The following is a 23,489-nucleotide window of genomic DNA, read 5'->3' on the forward strand; positions in this document are numbered from 1 at the left end:
AACAAAAAATACTAAAATAAGGATTTATTGAAAAGCACATAATAAGTAAATAAGTAAGGATGTTTTCCTTTAACGGAGAAACATAATGTTGCAATCTTGCCTCTAAGGACTTTCCACACAAAACATAATGTGCATATTTGATCTAAACCATTTTTTAGCACATTAGAAAGGACTAATCACATTACTTTGCACTGCATATGCCTCTTTCACATATAAACCTGTTGCAGATTAGCAACAAACCAATCATCCTCATTTGAAAGGGTTGTTCTCAAACTATTTAATCAATCAATATATATTATAAAAAATAATGTATAAAAAGAAATCTACCGATATATCGAGAGAAAAACATGTATACACTAACGGTGTAAGAGTTTTTCACATTGTTACTGTATATATATTTTTATACTGTAATTGTATAAATTTAATACTCATATGTTGAAGCCTTCATTTGAAGATCTAAATCTGTCAACTCTGATTTCCTTCAAAATAATTGTCATACTCATATTCAATTTCAATTACTTTTATATTTTAATATACATTTTTGCCTATATATTTCAATTGTTTTATATAATTTTACTTATCCATATTGTTTGATATTATTAAGAATGTAATATCTATTTGTTAGTATAAAAATTTGTCCGTATATCATTCATCATTTATTATTATTATTTTTTTTGGAGACAATGATAGTCAAACATGAATGGTGAATGTACTATAACATTATACAAAACTCATATATTATCATTACATACATTTTTTTCTAATCAATTTTGGTCGGCACCGATGGCCTAAACATGAGTGTGATTAATGAAATTATAAACCACCACCATGCATAAGTGGTTAAATCCAAGATCAAATGAATAAGTCCAAAATTTTAAGGTATCCTTACTACATTTTAGTCCTAACTCCAAAGTTGTCTTTTATGAAATTAGATTAATGAAATTAGAAACCACTACCATGTATCAGTCGTTAAATCCAAGATCAAAGGAATAAGTCCAAAATTTTAAGGTATCATTAGTACATGTTAGTTCTAACTCCAAAGCTTTCTTTTATGTGAAAAGATGCATATGATTCCTGTTCATAAATACAAAGAAACATGCAATATCAAAGTCCTACAACTTACCCAGCACTTCATAGAAATAAAAAAAAAACACTATAATAACTTTTGTTCAGATTACCCTTGTGCCGGTAAGAGTCTTGTCCAACCATTTCTTTGTCTAAAGAGAATTCTAAATACGTTTTACCCGATCTCACCTAATAGATTAAGGCTTGGTTGTAGTGGAATTCTAATTGCAATTGCATGCTTTTTATGTATAATTCATCATAATCTTTCAAACTTAACCAATTATTTGGTCTCACTACTTTTGAAATAGCTTTAATGTGAAAATTCAATTATGTCACATGATAAAAGCCACCAGCAATAGGAAGAAGCTTGGATCTTTCACTAGAATCGAGGATGACTGAAAGACCCTTTCATTCCTTCTAGTAGAAAATTAATTAAAAAAAACATAGATAAGTGTATAGAATTGGATTGGATTGGGTAAATTTTAAAATAAGATATTTAGTAATAATCAATCAAATACTTCATAATTAACACGTAAACTAACACATGTTTCTGTCAAAAAAATAGGGGTAGCTCTAAACTGATTTTATTAAACACGTGATTTTGGATTTGGATCCTTGGAAAGTAAATTAGAGTTTCTAAACTAATTTATTATGGGTATATAGTATTATTTATAGCACAAACATAACCTGATTGCTGCTACGATTGAGGCTGATCAAATGTAAACATTGCTTTTGTTAGCCTTTGGACCGGCCAAGTACCAAAACAACTACAATACACATCCCTTCCAATTTACCAACTTAAATTTTAATTTAAGTTCGATTCACTTGTTTTAATGAGCTTAATTTTTATACAAGTTTGGTTCGTTCAGTTTATAAATTAAGTTTATCGAACTAATTAATGAGTCAAATTTTAAACAAATGTCGAATTAATTCAGTTCATTACCAACTCTAGTTGATGAGTTTGGAAAGTGAGGAAATACCGATGTCTGTCATATTTTAGAATGAGGTACCAATGTCAGGACAAATGAAATGTCATACTAATCATAATTATTATGTTAAATTGTTAATTCATAATTATAATATCATTTTTATATGTGAAGTTACATTGTTAAGAAATAATATTAAATATAAACCTATAATTGTGATAATAATATTATGTTCTGGTAAATAAAATTGTCAACTTGATATATTGAAATAATGACTTAGTCTTTTTTTGTTTCACTAAAAAGAGTTGTATTCAATAAACACAATTTAAATTATGTCTAATATTTTTCCTCACTTTTTGTCTTATCTATACTTCTATACTATTAATAAAGAGAAAACACAAAATAACCACTCATCATGGTGTAATTTGTATTTGCCTATTTTGCCCTCAATATCTTTTTATTTCTACCAAAAAACCATATAATATTATTTTCTTATTTTAAAAGTGTATTTAAAAAATTGAATATTAGACCAATTGAATAAATTCAACCGTAAATTTAACGCAAAAAATTATATTTGAATTTGCAAAATACAAATTATACATTACAAACGATAGGAAGGCGGGTTGACAGACACGATAGTGCATGTCAACATGCTAGTTATCTATACTATTAATAAAGGGAAAATACAAAATAACCACTCATCATGGTGTAATTTGTGTTTTCCTATTTTGCCCTTAATATCTTTTTATTTATACCAAAAAACCATATAATATTATTATCTTATTTTATCATTATTATCTTCTTATTTTAAAAGTGTATTTAAAAAATTGAATATTAGACCAATTGAATAAATTCAACCGTAAATTTAGCGCAAAAAATTATATTTGAATTTATAAAATACAACATTACAAACGATAGGAAAGCGGGTTGACAGGCACGACAGTGCATGTCAACACGCTAGTTATTAATAAAGGGAAAACACAAAATAACCACCCATCATGGTGTAATTTGTGTTTTCCTATTTTGCCCTCAATATCTTTTTAGTTCTACCAAAAAACCATATAATATTATTTTCTTATTTTATCTTTATTATCTTCTTATTTTAAAAGTGTATTTAAAAAATTGAATATTAGACCAAATGAATAAATTCAACCGTAAATTTAGCGCAAAAAATTATATTTAAATTTATAAAATACAAACTATATATTACAAACGATAGGAAAGCGGGTTAACAGGCACGACAGTGCATGTCAACACGCTAATTAAAATAAAGTATATAGTTATAAGAATTTAATGGACAATTGCATAAGTTCTTCCCAACTATTACAAAACACTCCATAGTCCATACAACTTCAACGTCTATAAATATTTATGCTTTTGACACTAATCCTACATATGGATCCATATAAAGATCTTGGTCGGGAGCCCAAAACAACAAAGATTTATAATCTATACTATTAATAAAGGGAAAACATAAAATAATCACCCATTATGGTGTAATTTGTGTTTTCCTATTTTGCCCTCAATATCTTTTTATTTCTACCAAAAAAATCATATAATATTATTTTCTTATTTTATCTATATTATCTTCTTATTTTAAAAGTATATTTAAAAAATTGAATATTAGACCAATTGAATAAATTCAACCGTAAATTTAGCGCAAAAAATTATATTTAAATTTATAAAATACATATTATACATTACAAACGATAGAAAAACGGGTTGACAGACACGACAGTGCATGTCAACATGCTAGTAATTAATAAATGTAAAAAGAGAATAACAATAAGTAAATATAACATTACATCCTAACCTAAAAGACACTTTAGTTAATATGTATATGAACTAATACGTGTTTCTCACCCTTTCCGCAAGAAAAACGGAAATCAAAATGAAATTAAAGAAATAAATAAAAAAAATCTTAAATGACTAGTTTTGAAATAAAAAAGTCAATTTCAAAAATTAATATATATTAATTGTCACCATAATTTTTTTACATGGTAAATATATCAATTTTTTTATCTAAAATTTAACAATAATTAACCATTAGATCATGGATAAATTTTGGGCACATATTAATTTAGTTTTTGAAAAATTTAAAAACTTAAAATAACTTCTAAAAATCTTAAATGTGGATCAAAATAGTTATTTTTAGTTTTTTGGACACTTTAGTCATTATTAAAACTAGCGTGTTGACATGCACTACCGTGCCTGTCAACCCGCTTTCATATTGTTTGTAATGTGTATTCTACATATTAAGTTGTATTATATATTGTAATTTGCAGTTGAATATATATATTCGTTTGAAGTAATTGTTCAATCTTAAAGAAATGATGCATATACAATTGTGTTCGTCAAGAATAGAGTCTTGATATATTCACTTAATTTTATTTTCTAGCGTGTTGACAGGTACTACTGTGACTGTCAACCTGTTTTCATATTGTTTGTAACGTGTAATCTGGATGTTTTAAATGTCAAATATTCACATATTCTTTACTCAATTGTATACATTGTGACCAATGCAATAGATTTACTCAATAGATTTTAATTAATTAGATAAAAAATCACTTTTATATGTAGAATACACATTACAAACGATAGGAAATTGGGTTCACAGACCCGGTAGTGGCTGTTAACACGCTAGAAAATAAAATTAAATGAATATATCAAGACTCTATTCTTGATGAACACAATTGTATATGTATCATTTCTTTAAGATTGAACAATTACCTCAAACGAATTACAATATATAATACAACTTTATATGTAGAATACATATTATAAACAATAGGAAAGCGGGTTGACAAGCACGGTACATGTTAGTAAAGATAAAATTAGAAGTTATAAAATGAAATTAGAAGTTATAAAATAAAATTAGAAGCCATAAATTATGAAATAAATGTTTATTGATATAAGTATATATAAAGATGAAATTAGAAGTTATAAAATAAAATTAGAAAGTTATAAATTATGAAATAAATGTTTATTAAATATAAAATTAGAAGTCATAAAATATGAAATAAATGTTTATTGGTATAAGTATATATAAAGATGAAATTAGAAATTATAAAGATAAAATTAGAAGTTATAAAATAAAATTAGAAGTTATAAAATATGAAATAAATGTTTAGTATTATAAGTATATATAAAGATGAAAATATAACTTATACAATAAAATTAGAAGTTATGTTTTTCATTTATCAAGTAGTATAGATATGCAACTTATAGTTAATATATTTGAGGTGATTATATATGATTATATGGTTTTTTTAAATTAAAAATTTGAAGGGCAAAATATGAATATATAAATTAGGCCATAGTGGTGGTTACACAATGTTTTGGCTTTATATATAGTATAAAAGTATAGATATAGAAGTATAGATAATGCAATATTTATAAGATTCTAGTGTAAAAATTTGTGTATAGTCAATACATCAACTTGTATTTTTGTAAGAGTTAATGATGAATAAGAATAAAATATGTATGAAGTATAATGTAATGACAATGTATAAAAATCATATATCATACATTTTCATGTTATAAAAAACTATTTTAATCAATATTTGTGTAATTTAAAAATTATTTTTAATTTTTATCTTAGGATGAAATTGATACACTCCGATTTTTTGGAAGAAAAAGTTATAAAAACTGTTATATGAGAAAGATCATATCAGACCTTAAAGGAACTAAAGAGACGCTAAAACTTACCAAAAATCTCTCATCTTTTTTAAAAAGAAAAAAATTATATAAAATTATAATATACACATTTTATATAGTGAAAGTGTATAAATATTCACGATTAAATTTTTAAAGAAACAAAAACAATAATTCTGTGTTTATGAATATGATTATAACAGGCTCCATTGAACGTAATGAGTAGCCAAATTTCCCAGCCCGAATCTGAATCCACAAATTCTCAACATCTCATTCTAATAATCAGCATCACTTGGTTCATTTTGTTCTTCCAATTCCAATTCCAATTTATCTAAACCTCCACACTCCATTTTTTCAAAACCCTAACTTCCATGGCCGCTCCTACAAGGGACCAAGCTCTCTCTCTTCTCGCCGCCGCCAACAACCACGGCGACCTCAACGTCAAAACCTCCTCCCTTAAACAAGCCAAAAACATTCTTCTCTCCATCGAACCTTCTCTCGCCGCCGAACTCTTCCCTTATATGCTCGACCTAAAGTCCTCTCCCGAAAGCCTCGTTCGCAAATTGCTCATCCAGTTATTTCATTTCTTAACCCTACTTTTTTCTTATTGTTGCTTTTAAGTTCAATTTATTGTTTTGCTTTGGTTGCGTCACGTTTTATGAATTAAATTAGTATTTTAGGGCAATGCATTTATGTTTATTTGTTTTCCGACTCTTTATTTTTATTATTAGTATTTTTGTTTTTATTATTAGTATTTTCATTCTCTAGTTCGTTATGCTGAATTTAGTAGTTTTGCTTGTTCCTATTATTTAATGTGTTAGTTGTGTGTTTTACTCTCCATAAGCGTGTGTTTGTGTTTGTGTGATGTTTTATTTTTTATAGGCAAAATTTTAATGTGTGGTTCTTTAACTGTATTCCAGGGTGATTGAGGAGATTGGCTTTAAAGCAGCTGAGCATTCTCCTTCACTGGTGTCGGTTCTATTATCATTTTTACGAGATGCCGACGTTGGGGTTGTAAAGCAATCTATTGTTAGTGGCACACATATATTCACTAGTGCTTTTGAGGAGTTGACTGTGCAGGTACTATTGATTTATGTAGTTTTTAGAGTCTTGTTATAATATTACAGCAGATTTATGCTATTTTGAACATATTATAGTTCGTTCTTGGTATACCCGTTAGAACAAGACAAAACAAAACATGGTTCTTTTCAGTGTTTGGCGGAAGAGCAAAACAGAACAAAACATGACAAAAGATTGAAAAGTGGAACATGTTGGTTCCACTGAAAGGGGTGGAATCAATGAGAACAAAACAGTACAGTTGGTGCTGTCATGTTCCATCATATTCTGCCTGTGTGCCAAATGGTACCTTATTTGTCCTATTGGTTCATCAAATCACTGGTCAGTGGTTCATGAATTACGTAGGGCTTTAGTAGTTGTTTTAATGTTCCCCATGATTCATGAAGTGTTGAATCTTCTTTCTTTCCCTTTGCTCATTTGTTTTTGATAGAAGAAATTCATTCATTAAGACTAAGAGCCTCTGCCTATTTTATTCTTATTTTCCTGACATTGGTATGTGGTATGCTACTGGCAAGTGACACTAATTTGGGATACTGAACAGTTTCAACAACACGGTAAAGTTGAGAGGTGGCTAGAAGAGATTTGGATGTGGATGCTTAAGTTCAAGGATGCTGTTTTTGGGATTGCTCTGGAGGTAATTAGTTTCTTCTGCTTTTATTTCCTTTGCTATTGCCATAACTGCTTGTGAATCTGTGTGTCTCTTATTGTTGTCAGGTTTTACTGTTTTCAGAAATTGTCTTGTTGGAAGGTGATATATTGATGCGAAATATACTCATTAACTATGTTCAGCTAATTGTAAAAGCAATTGTATAATTGTGCAATATTTGAAATTTGAATTTCAGCCCAAGTTTAGTCAAAGAAGTCTGTGGTTTTAGAAATTGTCACTTTGACTTTTGTATATGATCATCTGCTACCATCGAGAGAGTTACTACTCTGTTTTCTTTATTTGAGTGCAAGGTCATTGTATATGCGCTTGTCTGGTCTACATGGGTTATGATATCAAATTAGTTTTTAAATAATTACTTTCCTGTGGTACTTTTTGTTAGATGAGGGCATGTAAATTAAGCTACTAAGTTACAATTATTCTTCAGATTGTGTAGAATGAGGCGCATGACAATCTAAAAAGTTAGTTATTCTTTTCTTTCAATTTTGGCTAAAAGAAAATCAACGTAATTGTCACTTGCCACTTTTTGAAATTTTAGGTTTGGTGTTTCCAGCAGTTGTTGCTGAGATTTTAGGTTGCACAGTACTTAACTCGTATGCTTCTATGAAGCTGTAGTTCAAAATTCTCATCTTGTTCCTTGTTTTGGATCTAAGTGTCATGCATTTCAAGTTTAATTTGTGGTAGCGGCAATGGACTTTATGTTTTTCTGCTGATTGGAAAGTTAATTTACTTGACATTGTAGCCTTGTCCTGTTGGAATAAAGTTGCTGGCACTGAAATTCTTGGAAACATTTGCCTTACTTTTTACATCTGACACCAGTGATCCCGAGAAATCAACCACAGAAGGTTTTTCTCTTTATCTTTGACCAAGTTTAATATTTTGTTGTCAGGAGTTTAATGGCTTTAGTTTGGAAAGGTCGATTAGTCTATGAAATTGATTTATTTTGGATAATTTTCACCCTCTCATTTATTTAATATCAACATTGATACAAAAACAGGAGTGAGGCAAGCTGTTAATATTTCGTGGTTGGTGGGTGGTCATCCTGTTCTTGATCCAATGGTGCTCATGTCTGAGGCAAATAGGACTATTGGTATTCTATTAAAATTACTGCAGTCTGCTGGCAGTCTTCCTGGTTGCTTGACTATTACCGTTGTAAATTGGTGAGTTGTAATATCCTATCAGCCAATAACCCTTGTTTGTGCTATCATCACTTTCTGGTTGTTGAAGATCCTTAGGAAATTTTCTTGTAGCCTACTTTGTATATTACATTGTTGCATTTAAAATCTTATTTTCCATCTTTGCATGATAACTAATATTGGGATAAAACTATGCAGACTTATTTATTTATTATCTTTTTCCCAACTCCTTTTCAAACATGTTATTTTCTAGTTTATACATGTACTTGGTTGTGCCTCTCCTAGCCATACTTTCAATAAGCTCCTACGATCTTGGTTGACCAGTTTTTTCCCTCACCTGATAAAATATTGTACAAATAATTCACCCTATGCTTTCATGTCTGTTTATAAAACTGATTCCATTTAGTTTTGTGCATATTCTAGAACTTGGGTGTAGTTTTTGGCTTAGAAATGTAACAGTCTAACATAAATATGCAACTTGTTTAATGGTTGCGTCCTTATTAAAGGTACGTTTGCCTAGTTGTCTAGAGCTTTATGCTTTATGATCTATTTTGTACCTTTCATTAGGTCCATGTAATTGTTTTAACTCTCTACATTTCATAATGACCCTCAAGGGTAATTAATCTTATAGATAATGTCACATCTAATGTTTTGGTGATCTTGTATCATTTGTAGAACATTCATAATTTTTGTGATGAGCTTTGTGTTTATTCTGTTCTCTTGTAATTTTTTCCTTCACAATTTATTTGTTGTCCTTTGTTCTGGTATTGCTAGAAAATTTTCTTCTTTCGAGTTTGGACTACGAATTGATTTGTATGCATTTTGTTGTACTATAAAGTCTGCCACCAATCCACCAGTTATGTAAGAGAATAAAATATATGGGGTGTTTGTTATGCTTTTCTTCTTTTTGCTGAACAAAAATCACTTGCTGGCTTCAATGTTAGATTCAAATTTTGAAGGCTTCTAGGTTTCCGTAGAGTCCTGCTTATTGCTTTTATTTCTTGAAAGATATAGGTGTTGGTGATTCATTTTATGAAATATTTCGCTTATGTCCATCTTGAACTATCTTTAAACTTGCGTTAGGATATGAAACTATGTGGTTCTACAAATTCAAAAAGTATGAGAATATACATGTCTGAACAACTATCTGATATTAGGATGAGTTAGGAGCAGTAAAAATAATGTGTTACAAACACTAACACTCCCATAATGCATGTAATGACGCTTGTCCGATACTCTTCAATGATGCCCAATTAAAAAGATATTATGTCGGCTTGAGCACTTGCTGAACACGGCTTGAATACTTGCTCGACGCCCCAAATGGCTAGACATACGTATGGTGAGAAAATAAGAATGTATGAATACCTTGATTAGCCATAGTGTCTTGAGATCTCCATGCACTTTAGCTAATCAGGGGTGTATATACATTTATTTGTTCATTTTACACTCAAGCTCACATTTGTGTAGCTTTTTTCCATGGTGAAAGATTTATTTCAATCTTTGCTGTGGATTATTTTGTCTGAAGAGACATAATGCTTACATCATAAGATATGTCTCTTAGTACTTTCTTTAGGCTCATTATTATATGTAAATATAACTTGCCTTGATATTAATGTTAGCAAGAGACCATTAGAAGGTCCCTTATTGATAACCATGCAAATCATATGAATTTTGTCATGAATGATTATGCAATTAGTCATGCAAATAACTGTGCAATTCATGCATGCTACATTAAAAATTATATATATACATATATTAATATATATATTATATATTTCATCTCTTAAGATCAATGAAAGGCTCCTAAAATTTAATGCATAACTGTCTTTTGTCGGCTATGGAGTGATAACTGAAGCAGGTTGTTGTGGATAGAACAAATTCAACCACTTGTTTACTTATAACATTTCAGCATGCTGACCAATTCTTTATGAGAAGTTAATGGCCATGTCTGCATTGGTGGTTTTTGGCTGGGTGATAGAATTTCAAAAGCGATACATTCAAATGGTCATCTTCTGAACCGAGGAACATGGTCGTCAAGGATTGCAAACTGTTAAGATAGACCATTTCTTATTTTAAATTGTGTTGTAAGCGCATGCACAATTAATGTATTTATTATTTTACAACAGCTGATGCACAATTTATGCCTTGATAATTCAAAATTTATATTTTGATGGAATTGCTGTGGCTCCGTTTTTTCTGAATTTCATTTTTATCTCATTCAGAATAGTAATTATGCTGGAGCCATTACAAAGTTTTCCGAACAGGCTTTTGTATCTCATGATCCATTGTTCTGGCAACCAACATGTGAATTCCAAATATCTTGTACATGTTGTTTCAATCAGCACCTGCCTTTTAAAATTAATCTCATAGTATGGAGGTTCAATTTGGATTTTTATCCAAGTTATTTAACAATTACATTCTCTTCAAAAGTATCTAGAACAAGGAATATGATAAACAGATAAATATAACTTTGTCTCGGATTAACCTTCTTAAGCTGCTCCAAAATAGGCCGCTCCTTGTATGCTGTTTATACTTTGGGGAGTTTGAATAATTGTATACTACATAGGACTAATGCCATATGTTGAACTGTTTAGTGGGATCAGATACAACTATTAGTTAATCATGTGTGAATTATAATAACTTTACTGAAACAGAGACATATGTTATTCAAAATATAGATGTTTATTAACTAAATACATGGTTTGTTAATTTTATCCCTGAGTTATAGAAATCTATGTGATGTATCATTTAATTTGCAGGATGTATACCATATTTTTATGTTCTTTCTTTTGGCTTCTTGAGAGCTACTATACTAATCTTTACCTTTGCTGATATGCTGATATTTTGTTCCCATTTTCTCCTCATCTCTGTCCCATCCTGGAATTTGTGTACTCATTGATTAGTTTGAATTTTATAACTTCCTGGAATTTATGTACTAACTGATTAGTTTGAATTTTATAACAAGATGGTCATTCCAGATGATTTATCACCTCTTATCTTCCTCATTGCCTTTCACTCTGCCAATGTATTATTAATATATGAGGCGTTTAAGAATGATGAATTATTCTCAAAACAACAATAACCAATGGGTAGTAAAAGTGCAGTCAGCCACATGACTAATCAGCCATTGGAATTAAATTTTTAGCAAGATTCCATCTGTGCATCTAATTTTAGGCATCTGTTAGAAACAGTTGTCTGACACTTATGCATGCAAGAATTCATAACTTCAGGGCTGCTAAATATGAATTCGAAAGAAAATATCATTTCGGATCACTTAAATCCAAATGCTGACACTTTGAAAATTGTTTATATACTGACGGTTGTTATTGATATTCAAAACGAAAGTATCCCTGTTAATGGTTTCAGTTAGATTGTTTGTGTGTGAAGGTCTGAGTCAATGTGCCCAATTGTTGCATGCATTTCCTCCAATAGTTTGGATTTAATTTTTCTTTAGTTTTGCACCACGTCTATCTTGCTGTGTGGCTTTACATGTAGTTGCTGAGGTTGAGGTGCAATTTCTCTTTTTTTGGCTTGCTACTGTCCTTTCAATCTAACCATGTAATGTGTTGTTTTGACAGTTTAGCAGCCATAGCAAGGAAAAGGACACAACACTACGATACTATTCTTTCTGCATTTTTTGATTTTGATGCAAATTTTCAAACAGTTAAAGGATGTCATAGTGCCAGTATCCAGTACTCCTTAAGAACTGCTTTTTTGGGGTTTCTAAGGTGCATCTATTCCCCAATATTAGAGGTAAATGTGCTTGTTTTTATTTTTCAATTATCGTGTAACTTCAATCTCAATGTTTAAAACAGCAGCCCGGTGCACAAGGCTCCCACCTAGTAGGGTCTGAGCAGGGTATATGTGCGCAATCTTTCCCTCGAAAGCGAATAGGTTGTTTCCAGGATTTGAACCCATGACCTTCCAGGTCACAAGGCAAGCAACCTTATTGTTGTGCCGATTCTCACTCTCTTTCAATCTTAATATTTATACAGATACTTTTACATGACAGAGCAGATAACACTTCAGTATTATACAGACCATATAACATTCAGTATTTAAACGTAAAACCTGATGTCCTTCTATTTTAAGATTTTTCTCATAAATTTTCTGAGGCTTGAATTCATTTCTAATTTGGGGAAGCTATGCCTTGTTCATGATTAGTGCTCTAAGTCATGTTTGCTTGCAAACGGAATCGTAGAACATGTCACTGTGGATTGACTAGTGACTACAAATTTATCTGTAGTCAGTTACTGCCCTATCTACTTCCTAGCTGTGCAACATCTTCTTTCCAATGTTAGTACACAACTAAGCATTTTATATGAAGGACAAAGTACATACTAGCAAGCATTGGTAGGACCGTAGGAGGAGAGCAATAATATGTAAATAATTTTCTTTATTAGGATCCTGTCTCATAGGTATAAAGGATAAGGAACAATGTTCATGTGGATAGCCATGCTTAGATATATTATTAAGAACTATTTTCTTTACATCCAGTCAAGAGAAAGATTGATAAGGAGCCTGCGAGCTATGAATGCTGGGGATGCTGCTGATCAGGTAATTCGGCAAGTTGATAAAATGATTAAAAATGGAGACCGGCTTACCCGTGATGCTCGAGTTAGCAAGGTAAGTAGTTTCATTTTTGCTGCGAAGAAAGCTGTTGATTGCTTACATTGAGCAGTTGAGGTTCCCCCTATTTATATCACATTTGGTTTTTAACTTTCAGGATGATCTTCCATCGACTCAGTCTGCTGTTTCTGGGGAATTATCTAGAAAAAGATCTGTTCCTCGTGATAATGAGCAATTGGCCAATGGTCATGAGGCCATCTCTAAGCGGATTCGTTCCAGTTCTGACCCTCACTTTACTTTACCATCTCAAATAAATGATTCTGGGCAAGATCTTAATTCTGTTAATGGAGTTTCACCTAATGTTCCTGTGCTGGATAGTGAATTAACTGCTGTGGAGCAAATGATTGCTCTAATTGGTGCTTTGCTTGCTGAAGGAGAAAGAGGTGCCGAATCTCTTGAAATCCTTATTTCAAAGATTCATCCTGATCTGTTGGCTGATATTGTTATAACAAATATGAAACACTTGCCTGCCACACCCCCACCACTAGCAAGGCTTGGAAATTTACCAGTAACACGATTAGTAGGTTCCCAAGTCAGTCAGTCACAGGTTATAGCAGCATCTGCTCCAATAAATTCTGTCGAATCCTTGGTTGTTACTTCCCAAGCATCAATTCCTTCAACTACATCCACAGCCACTGCCACAAGTTCATTCCTATCTGATATCCCTAATGTCAGTCACCTTCCAGCTGATTCTAAACGTGATCCACGCAGGGTAAACTTTGCTTGCTTTTCTTTGTGAGAATTGGCATTTGCCAGTTAATACTTCTGTATCTGTGATTTTCAAAACACAACTTTTGTTAACTTGAACTACCTGGTTCAATGTTTTAGGATCCCCGTCGCATGGATCCCCGGCGTGTAGCGGCAACTCCTGGAGGGGCAGTTATATCAAGTACGGATGATACTGGGTCTACAAAATTGGCGTTTGATGATCCCATGTCTTCGATTAAGCCTGTTTCGCATCCTGTTGCAACTGGTGACGACAATACTGCATCAGATCTCACAGACAAAATAAAAAATGATGATATAATCTCCGAAGGCCCCTCAGTTTCAGCACCTGATTGGATAACTCCCAAAACAGAGGTGGAGAGGCCTGGGGATATTCCTCAGATTAAAGAACCAAATACTTCTTTGGATCCCTCGCTCTCTCCCACTGATACACGAGATGAGGATCTAAGTACAGTGAAAGTGTCGGATGATGCTGAAACAAATGGGATAGATTCATCATCAGTTTATGAGTTTGATCAGTTTTCTCTTGATGATCAAGTTGCATCTACGTCAGAAGATACTTGTCTGGAATTGCCACCACTCCCACCATATGTTGAGCTTTCCAAAGAGCAGGAAAGTAAGGTGAAACACATGGCTATTAGGCAAATAATTGAGTCATACAAGCATTTCCATGGGACAGATTGTCAGCAGTTTTGCATGCCACTACTTGCTCGACTAGTAGCTCAGGTAGAAATTGTTTTTTCTTTTCAATCTAACTTTATTTTAATTCTATTGAAAATGCGAGCTTTCAGATTTTTTTTATTATTTTACATCCTTTTACATATGTGGTCTAGTATCAGTAAAACTTTGTTTTATCCCACAGTATTTTGTTATCTATAAGATACATTATTAAGCTGGCTTCATTATAAGATATCAGGTGGTACAGCTGAAAACTTTTAGACTGCAAGATTTATAGGACTATTTGGTTATGTATCAAACTTCCTGTTCACTAATAAATTTATGTGGAAAATTTGGCCGTGTATCTTTTAAGAGTTCAAAATTTACGAAACAAATGTAGCACATCTATTTTTGCTACTTTAAGGATGAAATTTGGAGGATATATTTTACTTAACCTGGAATCCTATACTGTCTGTACTTGGCATAAGAATCATCTGCAATGCATGTTGTCCAAGTACAAATTGTTTACAACATAAGGAGCTTTGGAGCTTGTAGGTCCTTTAATAGTTTCTTGTCTTTATGATTCTAAGCATTGTTATCAAATAATATATTGTTTCTCACTTGCAGATTGATGACGATAATGACTTTTTTGTTATGCTGCAAAAACACATCCTGGAAGACCACTTGCGAAAGGTGTGCTGGCAGTTTTTAAAACTGCTTCTTGTTTTGAAGTAAATTTATTGTACTTTTTTCCCTGTCTTGGTTAGAGTAATAGATATTTGCTGAATATTTTTCCATTGCAGCTGTTGCCATGATTTGTCCAATATGTAGTTAGACATTTTAGTGTTCTGCAAAGGGGTACTTCACTGTTACTAGTAAGATTATCTGTTGATATACATGCATTGAAGTCTGACTTGCACATTATTTTTTGCATAATGATTCTGATGCTAATCGGAATATGGAGGGAGTGTCAAATAATGTTAGCATAAAGGATCTTATTCATCTTTGCATTTTTTACGAATTTGCATGTGAGAGGGTGGGAAGCAACATAATCACTGTTCATTCCAAACTCCGAAGAAAGAAAATTTTCAAAAGCTTGACTGCTGGTATTTTGACATAGGAATTATTTTTTATTACATCTATTTTTCTTCTAAGTACTTCTTGTTGTATTGGTTTTATTGAAATAATTGAGCCCTAACTCCACCCTCAAAGGCTCAAACCTACCTCATCGGGGGAGGGTTGCCCAAGTCATTATAAATTGTTAAAATATGGTAAGAGCCATGAAAAGAAAGCTTCTTGATGAATCAAGAAGTGTATAAAAGAAAGCTTAAAGAAGCTTAAAGAAAGAAGAATGAGAAACAAAGATTGATAATATTCTCATTGAATGAATTGAATTTTGATTACAAAATTGAATGAGTTGAATTGATTGAATAAGAAGTGAGCCAATATGACTTATTTATACAAGAAAAAAGAAAGCTTGTAAAGCAAGTAACTAACATAAATAATGGTTCAAAACTCATACCTAATTTTTAATGGTTACCGTTACAGATATGACTTTGAGAACTTGTTTCTGTTGTTTAGTTTTCTCTAAATAATTCTAACATGTTGTTTCAAATTGATTTGTAGGGCCATGAACTTGTAATGCACGTCTTGTACCATCTGTACTCCCTCATGACATTGGATTCAGCTGGATGCTCTTCATCTTCTGGTGTTTTGTATGAAAAATTTCTCCTGGGAGTGGTAGGAATAATTGGTCACTTGGTCTTATTTAATAAAACATTTTTTTTCTATTTTTAATGTTAATTTCTTTCTTAGAAAACTCATATTTACTCTTTTCTTGTAGGCCAAATCTCTATTGGAATCTTTTCCTGCTTCAGACAAGTCTTTTAGTAGACTTCTTGGTGAAGTCCCATTTTTGCCAGAATCTGCCTTGAAGATTTTGAATGATCTTTGCTATTCTGATATTATTGATCGTGATGGTAAACTTATCCGTGACATTGAACGTGTAACTCAAGGTCTTGGTGCGATATGGAGTTTAATTTTGGGGCGTCCACAAGATCGCCAAGCCTGCTTAGGAATGGCTTTGAAGGTAGCTTGTCATTCATGAGCCTCTAGTTGGATAATGTTTGTATCATTTGGACAGTGTATGTTATCTTCAATTCTTCATGGCTGTTTATCTGTAGGCATGCATCTGTAGCTAATTGGCGGCTTTACACTCTTTGGATAAGGATTTTATTAGTGATAGCTGGACATAAAATGGATGGAGAGGATTGTATAATTAAGGATGAAAACCAGCTGGCTATGTGCATCAAATAAGTTTAAGATCGATTTATGATTGTATCATACTATCAAAAAATTAGAGACATGTTCATATTGACCAGACTTTTTTTGTGTGATCCATTAAATTAGATATATGTTCTTATTTGATCCATTGATGAAAACATTTCAAGTAGCTTCATCAGTCTTGGCTTAGCATATGTACTCTGTCTGTCAAGCTTAAAAAATATTGTGGTTGTATATTTTAAAACATGTGGTTAGGTCATAGATTGTACTAAATGTTAACATTGAATATTTGGTGTATTGGGTTAAGATTTTAGTGTTGAGTAGCTATTCCTTATAATTCTGTTTATCATAGTGAATCCGCCACCTCTTTAATTCATGGACTTAAAAAGTCTATAGTTTTCTGGAGGCCAAGCCATATTAAATTCTGTGTCTTTCCAATGTCTAATGTATTCGATTTACTATTGCAGTGTGCTGTCCACTCACAGGATGAGATTCGGGCAAAAGCTATTCGGCTGGTATAAACTATTAAAGCTTATGCCTGTACGAAATCTTACGGACTGTTAATAAATGTAACCAATTTTTTCCATGCATTTTTGGATAGGTGACAAACAAACTCTTTCAGCTTAGTTACATAGCAGAAGATGTTGAGAAATTTGCGACAAATATGCTTCATTCTGCTGTGGAGCATGAGGTTTCAGATACTGGTCTTTTGCAATCTGGACCTACTGAACAGAAAGCCGAGGCAAAGGTATTAATTTCTTTTATTTTCGATTAACTTTCCTTTATTGTCCTTTCTCTAAGCTGCATTTCTTGCAATGACCGCTATCAGAGCTGGAAAATCCCATAATATAGTAATCTCATTATTTTATTCGATTCCGGTCCTTTGGCTCTCCTGTTTCATAGCAATGTTGTTTCTTAGAAATTTTGATAGAATATCAACCAATTATGTTCTTGTTTTTCTTTGGTCTAGCTAACAAATGCCCTACAGGCATTATTCAAGGATTCAAGAAATAGAAACTTTGCTTCCGAAATCACTCTTTCAGATTTTCAAGATATTTAATATATCACTCTTTCCCAACTCAAAGTTTATATTAACTGAATCCTTGAATATTTGTTAGCACTTTCTCCTTTTTTCCTTTATCATTTCGCTTTTCACTTTTAAGACATGAGTTGGTAAGACTACATGACAGTCTGTATTAGTTCTAAACCAAGTTGCATATAATATGGTTTGAATACCATTTAGATGTAAATCTTGCTGTGCCTGTTTATTTATCTGTGTGTGCATGTGTTTAATGTGATTTGTAATATGCACAACTTAATGGGATATGTTTTAGCCATTGTTGTGCTTTAATAAACTGATGATTGGTAGTGCAATATTTTTTTGTCCTTTTACAGGTTGAAAGTCTGGAGATAAGTGGCACAATACTAGTTTCAGAGTCCACAATTTCTGAAAATGATTCTTCTAGAGTTGCTAAATCAATGGTTCAAAGCGTTCCACCTATATCATTCTCTGAAGCTCAACGCCTGATATCTTTGTTTTTTGCATTATGTACAAAGGTGTGATTTACATAAACCTTAGAACATGAAATGCTATGATGATTACTTTTTATTTGTTTGGTAACACCAAGTCACTGATACAGTTTTAACATCCTTGCAGAAACCCAGTCTTCTCCGAATTGTTTTCAATGTCTATTGGCAAGCCCCGAAAACTGTAAAGCAGGTCTTATTTTGTTGATTGTGTATTTATGTTACTTTACGAGTAGTATTGTTTTATATTACAGCAAATCTTTTGCCTATATGTAATGTTCACACAGTAGGAGCTAATAATCTCTTTAAACCTAAAAAGTTTGCCTGGTCATTGGACTTTGACAAAAAATACTTTGGTTTGAGACTGAGAGTCTGTACCTGAATTATCCTATCTGATTCAATTATATACTTGATATTATATAAATATTTAATCAATTTAGGTTTGCTTATATGATTATGTGGGATGAAAAATGAATGTAATAAAAGGTCATCACTGTGAAGTGTGAACCATGGCATTGTTCTACAAAGGAACATTTACCTTTTACCTGTTGCATTGTTATCTTGCTTTTCAGCTGTTATTGGAATTAGTATGTCTTTGTTTTATTTTTTTGACTTCCTAAACTTATGGCTTTGCAGGCTTTTCATCGCCACGTTCCTATTCTTGTGAGGGCATTAGGGCAATCTCATTCCGAATTGCTCCAATTTATATCTGATCCACCACAAGGAAGTGAAAATCTTCTGACACAGGTAGCATCCTGTTCTCATTGCTGACAATAGCTTATTTTGTTCCATCATCAGAGGTAGATTACTTATTACTTTAATATGAATATGATGTTAGCACCGATTTTGTTTTCTTGAAGGTACTCCAAATATTGACCCAAGAGACAACGCCATCATCTGATTTGATATCTACTATTAAACGTCTATATGAAACTAAATTTAGGGTATGTCTTTCAGCTATACGTTTTGTGAAATTCTCCTCCAATGATTAGATTTTTGGCTTGCTATCTTATCTACGCTTGTTCTCCACTGTAGGATGTTACAATTCTTGTTCCGTTACTGTCATCGCTTTCTAAAAAGGAGGTAAAAGTGTAAATTTGTGTGCCTTTCTATATATTTCTAAAAATTAGATGTCTAATTGTATGTGGGCCTCTAATTTTCACTTCAAAATTTACTTTTTGTTGTTAAAAGTCATTGTATGGACTATGGAGTGAAGGTAATACACACTCCACTTTATTCTAAATGTTAGGTCTGCTTTACTTCCCATCTTTTTTAGTTATTTGTGTGTGTAGGCAATCTTCCACTTTCTTCTTAGGTCTGAAAATGTCAGATCAATAAATTATTGTAAGAATGCTTGCAATTGCCTAATTCCGTCAAATCCATGATAAAATACGTGTGGCTAGAAATTGTAATTATGAATAAGGTAGCACAATTCAGGGCCTAACCAAAGAATTTTGTGACTTATCTGATGATAAGCTATGCAGTATCCTATCACATTTGTTAGATGATAATTTTCTCAATAATAAGCTCCCTTTCCTTGGTGTTTAATGTTCAGCTTGAACTTATAATGTTCAGCTGGTTAAGCATCAGTATATGAGCAAATTTAAACACTATGCTATGTTAATGGTGATAGGTTAGTTGGTTGTCCCTTGGTGTATGAGAAGTAGATATTTTATTAGGTTTTTACTTCAATTATTTATGGTAGCAGGTTTTACCAATATTTCCTCAGCTTGTCAACCTTCCACTGGAAAAGTTTCAACGAGCACTTGCTCTCATACTGCAGGTATATGTGAATTCTCAAGCTGAATTTCATATTTATGTCTGTATAATTCGGGGTTAGTTTGTGTCTGGGAATTGACTGCGCTGTTGTTCACGCTTTACACTCACTCTTCCATATATCAGTTTCCTTTTTGGTACACATGAACTTATATGTTGGTTAGCCTCAATATAAAGCAAAATTTTAAATGCAAATTTTGTTCCAACTATAAGTTCATATATTCTTTTATCATTGACATTCTAGTTCTAGATAAGCTAAGCATTCAAAATTGTTCTTGGCAGGGTTCAGCTCATACGGGTCCAGCTTTAACACCTGTAGAAGTATTGGTTGCAATCCATGGAATTGTTCCCGAGAAAGATGGCCTTGCACTTAAGAAGGCATGTATTATATCATTTTATATAAGTGATGTAAAAGAGTTAAAACTCAGAAAACATAAAGGAAAGGAAATGAGAGTAATTGTGTATATTGAATCAGTTTTGATTGAATTACAATGATGAAGCTAACCCCTTTATATAACAAAGGGAAAGCATTACAAAGAAGAGACTATAGGAGGTGACGTGTACATTAAGTCACCTCCTCTAACCAACAAACTAATTATGTTACAACAGAAAAACTACAAACAGAAAACCTAAACTGAGGCCATAATTAAATTTATTCTTTTTATGATTGACTTGTATTACATATTAAAGGCTCTACTTTAGCATTATTCTAAAATTATGCAATCACTACTCTTATCTTGTGTGTGAAATCGCTAGCCTAATTTTATTATGTCATTTAGAATGATTTGGTTGAATTCTTCTTAGCAGTCAATCTTCGCAGCAACTATTATCCTAGTATTTTTCCTTAATTTCTTACTGATTACCTAACCAGAATCTGATTGACTGTATGACCTTAATCATTGAAGTTAGTTGCATAAGCCTCACTGCATCAAATGTTCTAAAAACCTTAAAGCCCAAGTCATAACTTTTAAATTATTTTCTTACACTAACAGATAACAGATGCTTGCTCCGCCTGTTTTGAGCAACGTACAGTGTTCACACAGCAGGTTCTGGCGAAGGCATTGAACCAGATGGTATGTAGATTAAATATATTGTCCACAATACAGGATGAATGTCAATTGTTTTGTGCCTTATTTTTTGTGAATTTTTTTTCAGGTTGATCAAACTCCTCTGCCTCTACTTTTCATGAGAACAGTAATTCAGGCAATTGATGCTTTTCCTACAATGGTAACTTTGTTTTGAAATTTGTAGTATTCATGTATTATTGCTTTTGTTAATGTACTTGCAAGTTGACTTTGTTTTAGATGATAAATAGTATTCTAGGGAATGGGATTACAAACACATTAGACTAAGAGATGTGATATTTCAATTTTTCCATTTTATTTTTTGGAAAATTGGTTCAAATTCATTAATCTACTTTTCTCCTTCTATAACAATTTCCTTGTGCCACTTTTACTTGCACCTTTTTAATGTTCCTCATAGATAAATGTCATGATGATTAATATTATATTTGAGTATTGCATATAGTTTGAGCAAAGATTAATGTAAAACCAAGTTGTCCAGCATTCTCCTTAGGGTGGCACAAAGTACTCAATAGCATGTTATAGTACAACAATCATGCCGGAGAGAACCTGGCTGCTACAGGTGACTTGTAGCGTCATGTTTTTTATTTCAAAGGCACCTTGGCCTTTTTGTTGTCTGTATATTCAAAGCTTGGAGGGATTTATCTTTCCCTCACTCCATAAGCTAAATAAATAAGTTTGTTTGAATTTTGTTTAATCTTTCTCGTTTGGGTATACATAGTGACATTAACATAAGCATCCCATCCAAATGAGTTTTCATTTGATTATCGAATGAGATCGAAATATGTTCAACTTATACTTACCTTTAATATTGATGTTCTGTTTTCAGGTTGATTTTGTTATGGAGATACTCTCAAAACTCGTGACTAGACATGTATGCTTCCTGATTCAGCTAATTCAGATAAGACATTGGACAACTGATGCCTGATGTTAAATTTTATGCTGTGTGCAGGTGTGGCGTATGCCAAAACTATGGTTTGGTTTCTTAAAATGTGTATATCAGACTCAGCCACATTCTTTTCAAGTATTATTGCAGGTACTGCTCTCTCAACTTACACAACATTTTATTTTGTTATCCTTGAATTATAACAGCTTTTGCATTCTTCTTGCAGTTGCCACCTCCACAACTCGAAAGCGCACTCAACAAGCATGCTAATCTCCGAGGTCCACTTGCTTCTTATGTCAACCAACCAACTGTGAAATCTTCACTCCAGAAGTAAGCTTCTCCAAATATTTTTTGTTGTTTTTTTCCTAAAAAGAGGGGGAGGGGTTGCATTCATCAGCTTTTGCAGTGAATTTAGTGATATCTGTCTCAAAAGGGATATTGTCCATCAATTTTATTAAATATAGGATATTGTCCGTCAATTCTGTAAAAATATTAAATATAGGATATCACAGAAGTAAGCTTCTCCAAATATTTGGAGAAGCTTACTTCTGTAAAAATATTAAATATTGTCTATCAATTCTGTAAAAATATTAAATATAGGATATTGTCCATCAATTTTATACTTCTGTGATATCTGTCTCAAAAGGGATTTGTTTTCACCTAAATGTAGGGGGACACTCTTGGTGGGGGAAAAATCCAGTATAAAATTGATGGACAATATCCTGTATTTAATATTTTTACATTCTCTGCATTCTGTATTAGAGAAGCTAGAACTAAATTTCTTTTCTAATAACTAAAAGTACATTTAACCATGTACAGATCAACTTTAGCTGTTCTTGGTCTAGCAAATGAAACCCATGTACAACAACATTTATCAACTTCATTGCACCCTTCTGAGACAAGTTCTTCGGTTCACGGCGCAACTCTGACGTGATAGTTAAGTGACTACAGGAGCTTAGTAACTGGCTCATAGAAAATATTTTTGAGCAGATTGGTCAATTTTCCTGGGTTCCAGCCATCCAAGTAGAAGATACAGAAATAAGCAGTATATATGGTGATGACCCTTTGAATAGGAATGCTAGTTTTTAGAGTGTATATGTCCCTGTCAAGTTAGGGGCACTGACCCACAATCATATCAAGAAATTGCCAAGAATGGAGCTCATTGCAATGTTCCGGGAAATCTACTCAGCGAGTGTATTATAGTTGCATTTGTCATATTTTATTATTCCTTGTAATGTCCATTCAATTTTGTTGGTGAACAATCCTTGTTTGGTTGGTTGGGTAGTCCTATCGATAGGCCTTTTTAATATGCTGATAACGCTGAAGAGTATTCAAGTCTTTCTAAAAGCCCCTTCCCAAGGTCTCAACTCTCAAGTCATAGAATGATTTGCTAAAAATAGA

The 23,489-nt window shown here is 32.3% G+C and overlaps 1 protein-coding gene across 1 annotated transcript; it reads left to right on the plus strand.

Annotated features, from left to right (window-relative positions):
* On the plus strand, positions 5,831-23,435 carry LOC109326678. Its single transcript, XM_019559413.1, has 27 exons — positions 5,831-6,219; positions 6,566-6,725; positions 7,264-7,356; positions 8,129-8,231; positions 8,384-8,546; positions 12,101-12,275; positions 13,020-13,148; positions 13,249-13,863; positions 13,980-14,603; positions 15,162-15,227; positions 16,161-16,274; positions 16,378-16,623; positions 17,285-17,332; positions 17,419-17,565; positions 18,213-18,374; positions 18,475-18,537; positions 18,981-19,091; positions 19,205-19,288; positions 19,380-19,427; positions 20,053-20,127; positions 20,403-20,498; positions 21,113-21,193; positions 21,276-21,347; positions 22,032-22,076; positions 22,155-22,238; positions 22,315-22,418; positions 22,908-23,435. The coding sequence occupies exons 1-27, from the start codon at positions 6,017-6,019 to the stop codon at positions 23,020-23,022; spliced, it is 4,026 nt and encodes a 1,341-aa protein (XP_019414958.1). The 5' UTR covers positions 5,831-6,016; the 3' UTR covers positions 23,023-23,435.

Source organism: Lupinus angustifolius, chromosome LG14 (assembly GCF_001865875.1).
Source record: "Lupinus angustifolius cultivar Tanjil chromosome LG14, LupAngTanjil_v1.0, whole genome shotgun sequence".
Taxonomy (NCBI): domain Eukaryota; kingdom Viridiplantae; phylum Streptophyta; class Magnoliopsida; order Fabales; family Fabaceae; genus Lupinus; species Lupinus angustifolius.